General features: G+C 39.7%; 1 protein-coding gene across 1 annotated transcript in view; it reads left to right on the top strand.

Moving 5' to 3' along the window:
- The window catches only part of NALCN (sodium leak channel, non selective), a 338,653-nt gene that overhangs the window by 228,911 nt on the left and 93,913 nt on the right, over nt 1–15,829 (top strand). The window contains exon 15 of the mRNA XM_011933944.1: nt 14,995–15,139. Within this exon, the coding sequence (XP_011789334.1) occupies nt 14,995–15,139 (145 nt within the window). The remainder of the gene's footprint in view (nt 1–14,994; nt 15,140–15,829) is intronic.

Here is a 15,829-nt window from a genome sequence, read left to right as displayed (position 1 = left end):
CACTGCACTCCAGCCCGGGCGACAGAGTGAGACTCCATCTCAAAAAAAAAAAAAAGTCAGTTAAAAACAGGAGAAGTACCTGTTAGAATTGATGTCCTCCTGACATGAGTGGAATTGTGTCCCTCAAATAGATACGTGGAAGTCCTACCCCTCAGTCCCTGTGAATGTAACTTGATTGGAAATAGGGTCTTTGTAGATGCAATCAAGTTAAGATGAGGTCATTAGGGTGGACCCTAGTCCAATATGATTGGTGTCTCATAAAAAGTGAAGAGACGCAGACACAGACACACAGGGAGAGCACCGTGTGATGATGGAGCAACAGACCGGAGTGATGTGGTCCACAAGGAACACCCAGGATTGCTGGGTCCATCACCAAGATCCATCACCAGCAGTTGGAAAAGCCCCATGGAGTAGACCTCCCTCAGAACCTCCAGAATGAGCTTGTCTTGCTGACATCTTGATCTCAGACTTCCAGCCCCCAGAAATGTGAGACAATACATTTCTGTTGTTTTGAGCCACCCAGTTTTTTGGAACTTTGTGGCAGCGGCCCTAGACAACTAACACACCTCCAGAGCCTTGTTCTCTGGACTCAAGAAGAAACGATCCCTTCTAAAGCTGGCAAGTAGCCTCGCTGAGAGCGTGGGGCAGCAGGGAACAATGGACATACCCCTGGAATCCTACGCCAGCCTGCACCACCCTGGAGCAGCTTTCTCAGCAGATGGAGTTATTTGATTCTGCCTTTCTTTGATTATAGGAATCAAACCCCATCTTCGTAAAATTTTATAGACTTGAGACTTTCTTAGAGGAAAGGTTTCTGTAAGCCCTTCCAAAATTTCATTTCATGTATGATTAACCCAAACCAGAGGGACATTGTTTTAGAGACCTTTTCTTTGCCTCATCCACAGATGTTCGGGACTGTTTTGTTAGCACGATCTCTCTTACCATGGAACAAACATGAAACTACACACCTAAGATTGTCCACTCAAGTTCACATTGGTGGGTTGTCAGTTGTATCATTCTTTAATTGTGCTAATTCAGAATTATTTTCATTCCAGTTTCCACAGCACTCTGCAAGGTAACCCTTCAATTAAAAAAAAAGAAATAGGCCAGGCACAGTGGCTCACGCCTGTAATCCCAGCACTTTGGGAGGCCAAGGCAGGTGGATCACCTGTGGTCAGGAGTTTGAGACTAGCCTGGCCAACATGGTGAAACCCTGTCTCTACTAAAAATACAAAAAATTAGCCGGGTGGCATATGCCTTTATGTAGTCCCAGCGACTCGGGAGACTGAAGCAGAAGAATCACTTGAACCCAGGAGGCAGAGGTTGCAGTGAGTTGAGATCGTGTCTGCAAATCTCCATCTCAACAAGAGTGAAACTCCATCTCAAAAAAATAAATAAAATATAGTGGGATTTGGAGGGGAAATGTGCCCAAACTGGAGAGAAGCTCACACTTCAACTCTAACTGAACACCGCCCACTGCTTAACTATAAGGATACTATTTTATTTTGTTTCCTTTAATCAAGAGAACAAAATTGTTAAGAAGCATGAGTTTACTGCACTGTACTGTTAAAAACAGCAAGGATCATAATGAAGAGCAACCTCACAGCACTTTTTCTTTCAGATCCTGTCACAGGCAATGGGAAACTAGGTTGTGGTGGTTCTAAGATAAAAGCATGACAATTAGTTTTCAGTTTTATGCAGCGCCTGTCAGTGGTTGAATTACAAAAAGGCTTTCTTATAGTTGTGTTAAGATTTATTGTGAGGAGTTAGAGTAGCAAGGTTTACCCTTTGTGGACCTACACATTAAATAGGAACGTGCTGGTGCTGGAGTCACTGCCCTGATTCCTTTTGGACTCAAGTTTCACACAGTCCATTTGGATCTTTTTTCAAGAAATTCACGTACTTTTCCATTCTCCTGGAAGCATCCTCACCATCTGCTTTATCATCCATTCTTCAAATATTTGAGTCCCTACCATGTGTACAAGGCTAGGCCAGGTACAATAATAAATAAGTTCTTTGCTCCCATGGAGACTTCTGGTCTAATAGGGGAGTTGGATGTAAATCAAGTAATTAAAATAATTCCTAACTATGTAAAGATTGAGATGAGCTTTCTTCAGAAAATAACATCATTTAAGGAGAGACATTCGTAGAAGACCCTGACACAAATGGTGGTCAAGGGTGAGGATGAAGAAAGTTACAGGAGAGCTAAGTTTTGCAAGATGAGCCTTGTGGACTTCACAGAGGTGTGGTGGGTCAGGGGAGGGGAGCACAGCTCCAGGGAGAAGGGAAAGCCTGTGTGCACCCAGAATACAGGAAGACCAGGGTGGAGTGGTACAGAGTAAGTGTGGAAAAGTCAGCAGGGCATGAACCATTCAGTGCCTTAAGAAACACAGTAAAGACATTTACCTTTTTTTTTTAGACAGAGTCTCACTCTGTCACCCAGGCTGGAGTGCAGCGGCATAATCTTGGCTCACTGTAACCTCTGCCTCCCAGGTACAAGCGATTCACCTGCCTCAGCCTCCCGAGTAGCTAGGATTACAGGCATGCACCACCACTCCTGGCTAATTTTTATATTTTTAGTAGAGACAGGGTTTCACCATGTTGGCCAGGCTGGTCTTGAACTCCCGACCTCAGGTGATCCACCTGCCTTGGCCTCCCAAAGTGCTGGGATTACAGGCACGAGCCACTATGCCAGCCGGGATATTTACCTTTAAGTTTACCTTTGATCTGAGCCACTGAAAGCTTATAAGATGGGAGGCAATGGTGAACCTGAGAGCTATTTGGAAAATATAATCAAGAGGGACTTGGTGATAGGTTGGATTTAAAGACTTGAGTGAGAGAGTCTCAAAGATGACTCCTGGTGGTTTCAGGTTTCTACTAACTGAGTCAAGAAACACTAGCATACAATCATATTTGGGGGAAAAGTTCATCAACTCAGCCTTGGGCATGTTGAGTTGGTGAATCTTTCAAGATGTCTAAGCAGAGATACCTAATAGTTGTGTATAGGTCTGGAGTTCAGGGGAGAAGAATGGCTGCCCAGAGATATAAATGTGGAAGTTCAATGTAATTCTTAATTATTTATTCAGGTGCTATTCTAGACATGTGGGGTAGGTCAGTGAACAGAATAGACAAAGATGACTGCCTCCTTTGAGCTTCAGTTCTAGTAAAGTTCTCCATATTTTCATAATACTGGAAGATATAAATCTGGATGAGGTTGAATAGGGTGGGAAGAAAAAAGATACTGGAGCCTTGAGGAAGAACAACATTTAATAACTGCTGATGTTTGCCTTTATGGTAACTCAATCTGTCTCTGTTTCCCTCCTTGTGTATTTTCACTTTCAGTTCCATTGCAAATAGTAAACATTTTCTGTGTCTCAAGTTCAGAACTCCCAACAAGAACAGATCTGATTGATCCAGCTAATCAATATGATTCCTTTTGGCCGGGAATTTCATCTCTCATTGCCTCGCAGTGCTGGCCGGCCTTATAGAAAGTCCCTCTCTTTGGCCCAGTTTCTGGCTCAACCAGCTTTGACAAGGGTGATGGGTGACTTTGTAGAGCTTTAGAGCTGAATTAAAGAACACACAAGATGAGGATAGGACATTTTTGTGGTGCCAGAAAATAAAGAAGAGCTAAAAAGGAAAAAAGAAGAAAAATGAAACAAACAAAATAGATAGAAATACGTCTGAAGACGAGAGAAGCCGACTGAAAGAGCCCCTAGTGGCCAAAGCAGGAAGACTTTGAGCAATGAAATGAAAAAGGACAGTACTGGGTTATAACCCAAAGAATACAATAAATAGTCACAAATACATATTTATATAAATACACGATTGAATAAATAAATAAAGGAAAAGGGACAAATGATTCTCACAGAATAATTCCAAGTAATAAACATAGAGAAATAGAAATAATAGAATAATAAATGAAGAAAACAGAAAATGGCCATTAGGGCACTGTTGTAATTGCCACAGGCAAGAGCTAATGAATATCAGAATTAGTGTGTGAAACTTTAAGGAGAAATAGAACATTTGCATGGCCTCAAAGTGTCCTCTCCACATCTTTTTTTAATTATTGTAGCAGCTTTAATATCTGCCTGCAAATTCTTTGATACTCCTCCTTCCTAAGAGATAAAGCTTCGATTCTTCTCTTAAGTGTCAGCTAAAGTCAGTGACTTGCTTCAAGCCAATGGAGTAGGAAAAGAGAAACATTGAATGTAACTTTATAATGCAGAAACCTGGCAGGCATCACCTTACCCAAGTAAGGACAGTTAACCTCAATGTCATGTACACCCTAATATGATGAGAAGGGCGTATCATCTCCATGATATTTGTCCCAAAAATGTATAACCTCATTCTAATCATGAGAAAACTTCAGACAACCCAAAATTGGGGGACACTGTGCAAATTACCTGACCGGTACTCCTCGAAACCATCAAGGTCACTCACAACAAGAAGAATTAGAGGAATTGTCACAGCCAAGATGTGACAATGAAATGCAGTGTGGTTTCCAGGATGAGCTCCTGGATCAGATGAAAGTCATTCATGCAAAAACCTGGGAATTTCCAATAAGCTGTTTAGTTAAAAGTATTTGACCAAGGTTAATTTTGTAGTTTTGATAAATGTTCTATGGTATATAACATCTGGGTCAAGGTATACAGGAACTCTCTGTACAATCTTTGCAACTCTCATGTAAGTTTTAAAGTACTTCAAAATAGTGTTTTTGTAAATAGGATGAGAATTTTTTAGGGTAAGCTGTAATAATGCAACATATAAATTAGCTCCTGTGTTGCCTTGTTCAAAGATACCTACGTCTATGTAGCTTTATGCCATGAATACGTTGTATCAAGTTTACACTTTATTATGCTTTTTCGATCTCAAAAAGCTGGGAACACACACTTTATCAAGAGCCACATGTGATTTTTGTGATTTTGTTTCTAGTAGAAAATCTGATGTGACTTGTCATTACTCCTCTTTCATCTTTGCCAGTAATATAACTCGTCTGAAATTGGAAGACTTGCTTGTGCTGGATAATATAGATGATTCCATATTGTAAAGGCTCTCAGAAAAGAATAATAGAATGAGAAATATTACAAGTGATCCTCTTCTGCCTGTTGATGGGAGTCTATTAGTTGATGTCTTGTTCTCATCTCATCACCACTGGATTGTCATTGTATCGTATGTACAACGTGAGGCCACAGGGCTACAGAGAGTTCTGCCCTTAATTAAAAATGTGTCATGCTAGTAGGGGAAAAGCACACATGATTAGAAAGTTATAGTGCAAACCCCTAAGCAAGGTGCACAGAAGAAGATGTGGCTAAATGCAAGGTGCACAGAGGAAGATGTGCCTAAATGCAAGGTGCACAGAGGAAGATGTGACTAAATACAAGGTGCACAGAGGAAGATGTGCCTAATTTGGCTTAGAGGCAGGTCCTGGAGGATGTGTCTAAAAATGAAGCATAAAATTTTCTTAGGAAAGTGAGAGAAAATGTCCCATATAAGAGGAACAACAGGCACAAGATTAAGAAGTAAAAGTGTACCAATTGCTTGAAAATGTTGTTTGGATGTGGCAGTATACAACAGTTTTAGAAGCTCAAGCTCTGGAATCCGGAAGTCCAGTTCTGTGTGACTTCAGGCAGCTGATGGAAGCTCCATGGACCTGTTTCCTCATCAATGACCTTGCATAACATGGAGCTAATTATGGTACCAACATCAGGGAGCTAATTTTTAGGGTCAAATAATATTAGCATAAAGTGCTCAGCATCATATCCAGCATGCGTGTTTACTGCTTCACCTACCAGTTGTTATTCTGAGAAATATTCCTGGAGAAGATGGTTTTAGAGGGGTTTACAAGAGTGAAATAAGTGTATTGCAGGCATGGGAAACAGTATCTTCATGTGACATCCCTGTGTGAGGGGGGCACAAACCTATGGGTTAAAGCACAGAGGGCAAAGCACTGGAAGGCCCACTTATGCCATGCTAAGAAGATTAGAATTTCTTCTATACATAATTGACACTTTAAGGACCAGAGGGACATAAAGGTATTTCTTTTCTAGATGTTCTAAACGATTGGTTTAAAGGGACAAGACTAAGACAGAAAGCCAGTTAGGAAGGTTTCAGGAGTCTCAGTGAGATGAAATTTGGATGACCGAGTGACCACTGGGTTCAGCAAAATAGGAAGTGTGCTGACTTTGCCAAGAGGAACCTCAGTGAGGCAGGGGGGACACCTGAGACAGGAGAGGATGGAAGAGGGGTGGGAAGTGACATAATGGTGGTATACGCATCTCTTTGAAGAAGCAAGCTTAAATAGCGAAGGAGGCATGATCACGAGAAATGGTTTAACTGCCTATTTTCATTTTCATTTTTACAACCAAGAGTCTTGAGAAAACAATCTAGTCAACATAACAAAGGAGAAGAAATTGGGGAGAGAGGGTGAGGTTGAGTGGTCTCAGATTAGCCAGAGGAAAGGGACTCAAGAGCACGTACATGTCACCCCATTCATACGGGTGAAGTCATCCTCCTGTAGAGCAAGTAGTCACTGGCATGGTGATAGCTTTGGTTTGTATGGCACATTTCCCTTGAGTAATTCAAATTACAGGCATATTGCTAGCTCACTTATACATCTGGCATTTATATAAAAGACTAAAGATCTCATTTTTTGAGAACACTGAAATCCAAAGGGGTGAAGAGATTATAAAACTGAACAAAAGTTTAAATCCATGTCTTCTTACTTTTTTACTGTTTTTACTTATGTTATCTCTGATGTTTTATAAATTTAACAAAAGAAAAATTACATGAGAGTGTGTGTGTATGTGTATGTGTGTGTGTATGTCTGTGTGTATGTATGTGTGTGTGAGTGTGTGTGTGTGTGTGTGTGTGTGTGTATCCTGAATTCCCTTTGGTATGACATTTTTCCCTAGCACTTATGAATAATCATCTCACAATAAGAACCAAGTATCTAGTTTACATGAAACTCTAATATAATTTCATCTGAAGTGGAGCAAAAAGATATATACTTTTTTATCATACTGAGCATGTTTCTATGACTCAGTAAATTCTCTAATGGAAACAACTGTGTCTCAGTTGAATAACAAAGGAGAGATACAATATAAAATAGAGATATTTGGGACCTAGAAGAGTAAACCTACAAAATCAATCTTTATTTATCATAACTGTCTCTAAGAAATTATTAATGATATTAATGGGACATTAAGGGACAATAATGTGAGCAAAATGTATTCATTCAGCATAATTAGGTATTCCCGTTTTTGAATAGATTTTTTTTTTCTTTTACTAGTTTATTAGAGTTGTTGGTTAGCTTAGCCTTGCTGTAAATATTATTTATGTTGTTGCACAAAGTAACCTTCTGAAGGACATTTAAAGCTTGTAAGATCTTAAGGGTTGTGATAACAGCATGAAAGTAAACATTTTATGCACATTTTGGGGATCTCATAGATGGCGTAAATGCAACAGTCTGTTGTAAGTGCTCTGCTGAACTCCCAAACCAACAAGCACAAACAGCCACTTAATTGCCCAGTGTACCCGCTCCTCTGAAAACAGAGCTTCTCTTCACACTTACTTCAGGGGCATACTGCTTGGACGAATGAGTAACCAGCCGTGATACAGCACATGCAATTAATCAGCTAATGTTATGAGCATTTTGGGTGTCAGCTGTCACATAAAAATTTAGCTTTTATGGCCCATAAGCTAACCAAGAAATGAGCCCTCCAATCTGTATCAGTGACTTCAGTTGATGTGCCTAAATAATTGAAACCCCACTTTGACCTTGAACATACTGGATGTATTAAATATTTTTGTAAAAGGGGGCAAATTAGTAACTTAAACATGTTTTTAAATGAAACATTTGAAAAGTGTACAGTATCGCTGTCTTCTGTGCACTAATTTGAGTTGGTTGCCTGTTGCCCACAGCAGAGAAGACAATGCCCACCCACCTGAATAAATTCTGTATTGGATTTCACAGGCCAGTGAGGGATATTCTTTATATTTATATATTAAGGTTTTATAATTACACAGAGATATTATTAAAAACCAACATGTGTGACCATTATTCCAGATACCCCATCTGTTTTGACTGTGTAATTTGGGTTGTAAAATCGCATATACAAATTAGCAAGAGAAACTCCCTTGAAAAAATAATAGTTTATGCCTTAGGAAGACGCGATGTTCTGAATTGCTGTGTCATATATATAGATCCAGAAAAAACAGCCAAAGCCACTGTGTGAAGAAGCAAAGAGAATTCAGCTTTAATTTATTCACATAACAAAGAGGAGGAACTCCTTTCCTTTCTCCTGATTGAAGATAATGTGGTTGTTTTTCCTATATTGAACAACCACAAAATATTCTACAGTTATGTCAACTCACAAATCTACGCGCAGTTTTCAAACTAACACGGACTAGATTTCAAAATGAGAATCTCCCAAGTCTGAATGTTTTTAAAATTGTTTTCTTTTGGGAAATCATACAAAAAAATTACAAAAATTTTTATTTAAGGTAATTCTTCAATTCTGCTATTCCTCACAGCAATCAGAAACGAACTGAAATTGAATAATGTTTGAATATTTTAACAGAAGAAAGCACAGGCTGAAATAGGGAAGATTTAAGCGATGAGGCAGAACACAGTATGTGTCATGCAGAGCAATTACACCCGAAGTCTCTTGAGAAGCCAGGGGAAGCAGAGGCTTTCAGCCGCCCGATGTATAATGATATCTCAGCCAGGCAGATGCTGAGGCGTAGAACAGCACTGAGCTTAGATGACTTCTAGTCTTAAAGCTCAAGGTTTGAAGTTTGTTTCTTTGATTCTAATTTCATTCTTGCAAATGTGCTTTTCTTTACCAAGTGAATGTGTGACAAAGCTATCATTTGATCTCTCGGTTGCAGTCAGACTTCATGCTCAGCTGAGGTCATTATAAACTGCCTTTGTACTGTTCTTTAGGACATTAGATTTTTCAGTATGAAAAATAAAATCCCAGGATTCTCTACACTGTGTTCTTTCCCTTCAAGAATCATGATCTTTAAAACACTTTTGAAATGGACATTTACAATTATAATTACTTTATGTTAAAAGATCTTCTTTTCTTGGTATAGTATAATGATCTTAAAAATTCATATCCACTTCTTATAATCTATATTATTCGTTCATTTGCATCAAAGTAAATTTAATCTTGGAAAATCTTTGCTTAAATGCAAAAAAACAGGGGAAAGAATTTGGATAAAAGGTAGAATACCATTTCATTACATTTTAAAGACGCTTAATAGTGGCTTCAAAGTAATGTGTAATACTTTATTTGTCATGGTCACCTCATCCCCCACCACCAGCACATACCTTGTCTACTCCCATCTTACTCTTTCTTCCTTTTTCTCTGTCTGTAGTTTGGTCAAAATCATGGGTTGGGGAAGAAGTCAGAGTTTATGGTGATTGATAGTGCCGAAGTAGGAATTGAATAATTTTGCTTAACTGCATCATCTTCCCTTTTTAAAAACTTTTAACTGAACTACAATATACATATAGAAAGACGTATTCTATACATTTTTGCAAACTGAACACACCCAGCAGCCTGCTCAGGAGATGGTGACTGTGCCTTAGAAGCCCCTTTCCATACTCCCTCCCCTTCCCCTCCACCCCCACCCAGGACAACCACTCTGCAGACACCTGGCAGCACATGTCAGTGTCACCTGCTGGTTTAACTTCATCTGCATGGAATCATTCAGTATGTACTCTGTTATTGTGTCTGGCTTCCTTCGCTCACTGTTATGTTGTGAAATCCACATTCTTGCATTGAGATGTAGTTAACTCATTCAAATATTTAAATAAATCCAAATGTATTTTTCCATTCAACTGCTAGTGGGCATTTGGACAGTTCACATGTTGGGACTCTAACAACTGGCACTGCTGTGGCCAAGGGAGGGCTTGTGCCTTATGGGTGTGCACTCATTTCTTGCAGGCACGCACCTAGGAGAGGACCTACAGGGCTGCTGGATGTACCTGTACTCATTTTTAGTTGATGCTGCTTCTCTCTCAATAACAGCAAAGAGTGCATAGGAACTGCCATCCAGAAAGAGAACACTTCCTTGCTTTTAGGAGGTTTGATTCAGTGCCTCAGCCATGAGATTTGAAATACTTACCCTTCAAGCAGCCACTCATCTTCCTGGATGTTGACTGGCCCTTATGCACATCTGTAGAGCAATGATGCCAGGTTTGCACAATTGTGAAGAACCCTCTGAGTCTCCAAAAAGAGCTTTAATCTGTTCTTTGTAGTTTCACAGTGCAATGACAAAGTGGTGCTGAGTTCTAATTCATTTATTTACAGAGTTCTATTTCTACTTCCTAGAATGTACTAGAGAAGTAAATTTAAAATGGTATCTTGTTCCTAAGAAGCATACAAGCTTTGGGGAGTGTATATATCTCTAATACCAATTAGAATGGGGGTGAAACCCATTTTTAAAACATGTAAACAAGGTGACTGTTGGTATCCTACATATGCTAATATATTCAAGGATATTTGATAAAATATATCTTGCCATTTCCCTGACATGTCCCTTTACAAATTTTTTTTTTTTTTTTTGGAGACGGAGTCTCGCTATGTCCCCCAGGCTACAGTGCAGTGGCACAATCTCGGCTCACTGCAAGCTCCGCCTCCTGGGTTCACACTGTTCTCCTGCCTCAGCCTCCCAAGTATCTGGGACTACAGACACCCACCACCACACCCAACTAATTTTTTTGTATTTTTAGTAGACGGGGTTTTACCGTGTTAGCCAGGATGTTCTCGATATCCTGACCTCGTGATCCACCCGCCTCGGCCTCCCAAAGTGCTGGGATTATAGGCATGATCCACCATGCCCAGGCTACAAAATGTTTATATCTGTACTTTGTCTAAACCTTCATTAGTTTGTTAATGACAGATGCCGTTCAGGTTAAACAACACAGGAGTCTAATTTTATTCTCTTCTGTGAATCTAAGGACACACATACTCCACACCAACAAATTTATTCAGTCAATCAATAGATATTTGATGTTTCTCTCTACACTTCAGGATATATCTAAAATCTTTTCTTTTATTTCCCATTCGTCTGCTAGAGAGTTTAGTTTAGAGTTGAGTTCCACCACCTGATCAATGCCATTATTCCTTCACTGAATATTTGCTCAGCTCACCTTGTGTCCAGTGCCATGCCAGCCACTGACCGTGGAATAATGAGCAGATCCCTACATGGTTCCTGTCCTCACCAAGTTTACAGTCTCAGTGAAAAGAGATCTGTTGTTCAAGGGGTCACACAATATAGCCTCAGACGACAGTACGTGTAGGGGGTTTAATGGCATTCTCCCAAAATTTGTGTCCAGCTGGATCCTCAGAATGAGACCATCTTTGGGAAGTGAGTCTTTGCAGAGGTAATCAGTTAAGTTAATTGTTCTGGATGATCCAGTGTTTGGCATTTATAAGGAAAAGGAGAGTGGGATCAGACTCAGAGACACAGAAACACACAGGCCAAGAAGGTCACGTGGAGGCAGAAGCAGGGATGGGGCATTACAGCTACAAGCCAAGGAACTCCAAGCATGGCTGAGAATCACGAGAAACAAGAGAAAGGCAAAGAAGGACTCTCCCCCTGGAGCCTTCAGAGAGAGCATGGCTCCGCTGGCACCTTGATTTTTGACTTCTAGCCTCCAGAATGCTGAGAGAGTAAATCTCTATTGTGCTAAGCTAACGATCTAGTGGCAACATGTGACAGGAGTCCTAGGAAACTAATGTAATGTGGATTCAATTGAACCATAAGAAAATGCAGATTTTCAACTGCTTTGAGCCACACAAGCAGCAATATTATAGGATTCATCCTAACATGTTATGAGCTTGTAAGAGGAAAACTTTGTCAGAGAAAGCTTCTCTGAGGAATTTCTAGTGGAACTGAAATCTGGAGAACAAGTAGAATTTGATGGAGTTCAAGAGAGAAAGTGGAAGAGAGGGGAGCCCGGCAGAGGGGCGGCAGAGGGACGGCAGGTAGGGAGGTTCTGAGGTAGAGGGTGCAGATGTTTCCGAGCAACTGAAGGATGTGGCTGGAACCTGATGTGGGGATAGGGCTAGCTGAGGCTGGACAGGCAGGGAGCCGCCAATAAAAGGCCTTTGAGCCTAGATCAAAGATTGAGATTTTGACCAGGCATGGCAGCTCACACCTATCGTCCCGGCTACTCAGGGGGCTGAGGCAAGAGGATCGCTTGAGCCCACGAGTTTGAGGCTGGCCTGGGCAACATTGCAAGATCCCGTATCTTTAAAAAAAAAAAAGTTTCTATTTTTGTTTGTTAGAACAAAAGTTTTTATTTTTGTTTGTTAAAAGCGGTGGATAGCCAGGCGTGGTAGTGTATGCTTGTAATTCCAGTGATTTAGGAAACTGAGGCTTGAACCAGAAGGCAGAGGTTGCAGTGAGCCAAGATTACACCACTGCACTCCAGCCTGGGCGACAGAGCAAGACTCCATCTCAAAAAAAAAAAAAAAAGAAAAAAGGAAAAGGCAATGGAATGCTATTGAAAGGTTTAAGACAGAGCATGAGAAATTACAATAACCACAGAATGAAGAACAAATTAGAAAGAGCTGAAGCAGACGGAGAAATCACTGCAGGGAGTGCTGGAACCCAGTGGTACATTGGCCAGGGAGGCACCGGTGGGGATGCAGGCAGTGGGCAGGCCAAGAGGTTTTTAGGAAAGACCTCTGTGTTTTCATTTCAATGACAGGTCTCAGTTAATATACCATTTGCCCTTTTGTCTCTTTGAAGACATTGAATTCTCATAAAATATACATACCAGTGCTGATACATCTGGAGCCCCCAAGTCAACTCTTCTGACCCTGTGTCTCTATTCTGCTGCCCATGAAGTCCCTTGGAATAGAAGTAGTGCCTTCATTTTTTTTCCTATTTCTCTCTTTGCCCTCTACCTTGTGTTTCCAAGCACTCTGTTCCTATGTTTACCCAGAGCGGCCATTCTATTTTATTATCATTGTCTGTTTATAGAACTATCTACCCAGTTATACTGTGGGCTCCATGAGGGCGAGTGCCGTGACTTGCTTGTTTTTATATCCCCTGAACTTAGCACAGAACCTGACCTATAAGATTTGATTTATAAGTGACAGTATCAATGCATAAATAAATGAGTCAGCAAATGCATGAATTAACAAATACTTTATTTCTGCTTTATCTTATCACCTTTGGCCGGATATACCTGCCTTACCCTCTGATCTGATCTAATAAATTAACTGCTTTTTCTATTTCTGCTCTATTTATCACTGACAAATATTTTTCTACTAGTTGTATCAACTTTTAGAAAACAAGACTCTTCCTGGTAAATCTCTTTATTCCTGTATGGAATCATTTTTCTAATTGTGTACATCTCACGGAGATGCTACTAGTTTTTGTTTTGTGTCTTTGGGAGCTAATTCCTTACCATTGTCATCATCATAACCGTGGAACTGTTGAGAACATGCCATTTTGCACACATTATTGTGTTGAGCACTCCAGTTAGGAGGGGAAGAGGCAATGAACAGCAGTGACTCCTTCTCTAAATAAGATTACCATCTGAGACAGAAAAACCAAAAGCTACCCACAAAATCAAATCAGACTTACAAATGGCTAAGGTAAATGTTTATGTTACACGAAATGAAAATGTAAGAGCAATTTCTGCAGCCTACTAAGAAAACCAGAAATCAGGATGTATCATCTCATCATGAGCTCACAACCAATTGGATAGTTGAATTATCCATCATATTGAAATGGGAATGTTTCCCCAAAAAGAAGCCTTCATCTTCTCCTTAGCCAATTTGTATTTCCACGTGTAAAAGGGATGCATAGCCAATTCTCTTCCTGTTTTAAGATCTCTCTTGGCCTCTAATTCTTATCTTTCCACAACACCTAAGACAAATTGTAGTTATAGAGTAAAAGCATACCCAAAAAGGAGGTAAATGAGCGGATGGTTTTTGAAACCTGCCTCCCAAACCCCTCCAAAAAGGCAGCCTGAATTAAATGTACTATTTGAAAGGGATCAGCGTTAAAAGATGCAGTTTGGGAAGCCAGGACAGAAGACAGGACAGACATGGGGAAGTGTGTTCCAGTCTGCAGAAGGTCCGGGAGAAGGGGAGAGGTAAACAGAAGTAAAGAGGGAGAAGGGGAGAGGTAAACAGAAGTAAAGAGGTAAACAGAAGTGCAAGAGACATCTGCACTGGGAGAGAAAAAGAGAGCATAGGAAAGTGCAGCATGAATTCTGCAAGCCACAGTCCACCTTCATAATATCTTAGTTCAGCCTTGTTCCAGTTTATGATGTTAAACCTGAGCTTCCCTGAAACTCAATTTGTAGAAATATAAATATATACTCTTAAATAAATCCATTTGATTGTCATTTCTCACAAAGATATCGTATGGCATTTAAGTTCATCGTGTCCAAACATGTTTGCAGCTCAATAGAAAACTCGCTGCATGGACCAAAGGTGGTGGTTCTGTTTTGAGCTTTTCTGTTTTAATCTGCTAGACGACATAACCAATTTTCTTGCCATTGTCTCTCTTTACAAATGCTACTTGGTACAATCCTGTAGTTAATTTTTTTTTTTATTTTTCATGTTTTTTAAAATTTTTAATTCCAGCTTTATATGTGTGTAAACAAATTTTATTGTTTGAATATGCAAGTAATAGTAAACCATTAAAAATGTCTGAGATGAAAAGAGGCTTCTCTTTGGGAATAAAATAACATAACGTTTTCCTTGAATTTTTTTTTCCGGTTTAGTTTTTTGTTGTTGTTAAGTTTTGTTTTTGTTTATTTCTGTAACTCAAAAGTTTTAGCTCATGGAGCAATTTATGGCGGGTAAGAGTCGTATACTTGGTAGGCCTTCGCTGCCATCTACTGGCATCTCATGTAATTACTTATTATTGCTTCCGTTCTAAAATTAATTTTGTGTAACATATATAATAGTATTATAGATTCCCCCTTTTTTCTTCTTTCCATTTTTTCTTTAGTTAAAGCAAAGTGAAGCAAATGCAGACACCAAAGAAAAGCTCCCTTTGCGTCTGCGAATCTTTGAAAAATTTCCAAACAGACCACAAATGGTGAAAATCTCAAAGCTTCCTTCAGATTTTACAGTTCCTAAAATCAGGTACCAAAGTATTCCTTGAATTGCGTGTGTCACATACATCGTAAAAGATTCACCATCTTACATCTCATTTAACCCTTCTTTTAAGTATATGTGGGTTGGGTCTGTTTCTGTTTTAAGTTATTATCTATCTTTCTGCTACCTCTACCTCTGTTTTTAAAAAATAAATAAATAAACAACTTTGACCTTTTAAGCAATGTATTCAGAGAAGAGTCACTTTATAACTGCAGTAGCCTAAGCAAGAAGGCTGCTTCCCATCGCTTCTCTCTGGGATGACTCCTCGGGAATGGGACGTCCCAGGAAACTGGAGAAACTGCTCAATGTTGCAGGGATGGCAGGTAGACATCCATCTCTGACCCCAACCATGTAAAACTAAAATTGCCTCTGTGGCCCTTTGATTTTCAAGCAAACAGAGAAACCACAGCTGGCCCAGTTTGTGTACTACTACAGCATTTATTTAGCCTACCATGTCAGGTTACCATATAATTTCTCTTCCACTTTTTGAAAGAACAACCGTGGCATTTCTCCACTCATACTAATTTGATTTTCTACCATGTTTGCCCTCCAGTTAAGCAAATGCATAAAAGATGCTTTAAACACCTATTTTTAATAATAAAAGGAAATTCTTCTAGTTATAGCTCAAGAAATTACAAATAGAATTATAGTAATATGTTACTAGTTTTAAAAATAATTCTGTGGAG

The sequence above is a fragment of the Colobus angolensis genome, unplaced genomic scaffold (genome assembly GCF_000951035.1).
Source record: "Colobus angolensis palliatus isolate OR3802 unplaced genomic scaffold, Cang.pa_1.0 Scaffold13, whole genome shotgun sequence".
NCBI classification, from domain to species: domain Eukaryota; kingdom Metazoa; phylum Chordata; class Mammalia; order Primates; family Cercopithecidae; genus Colobus; species Colobus angolensis.
This window is presented reverse-complemented; position numbering and strand designations above follow the sequence as displayed.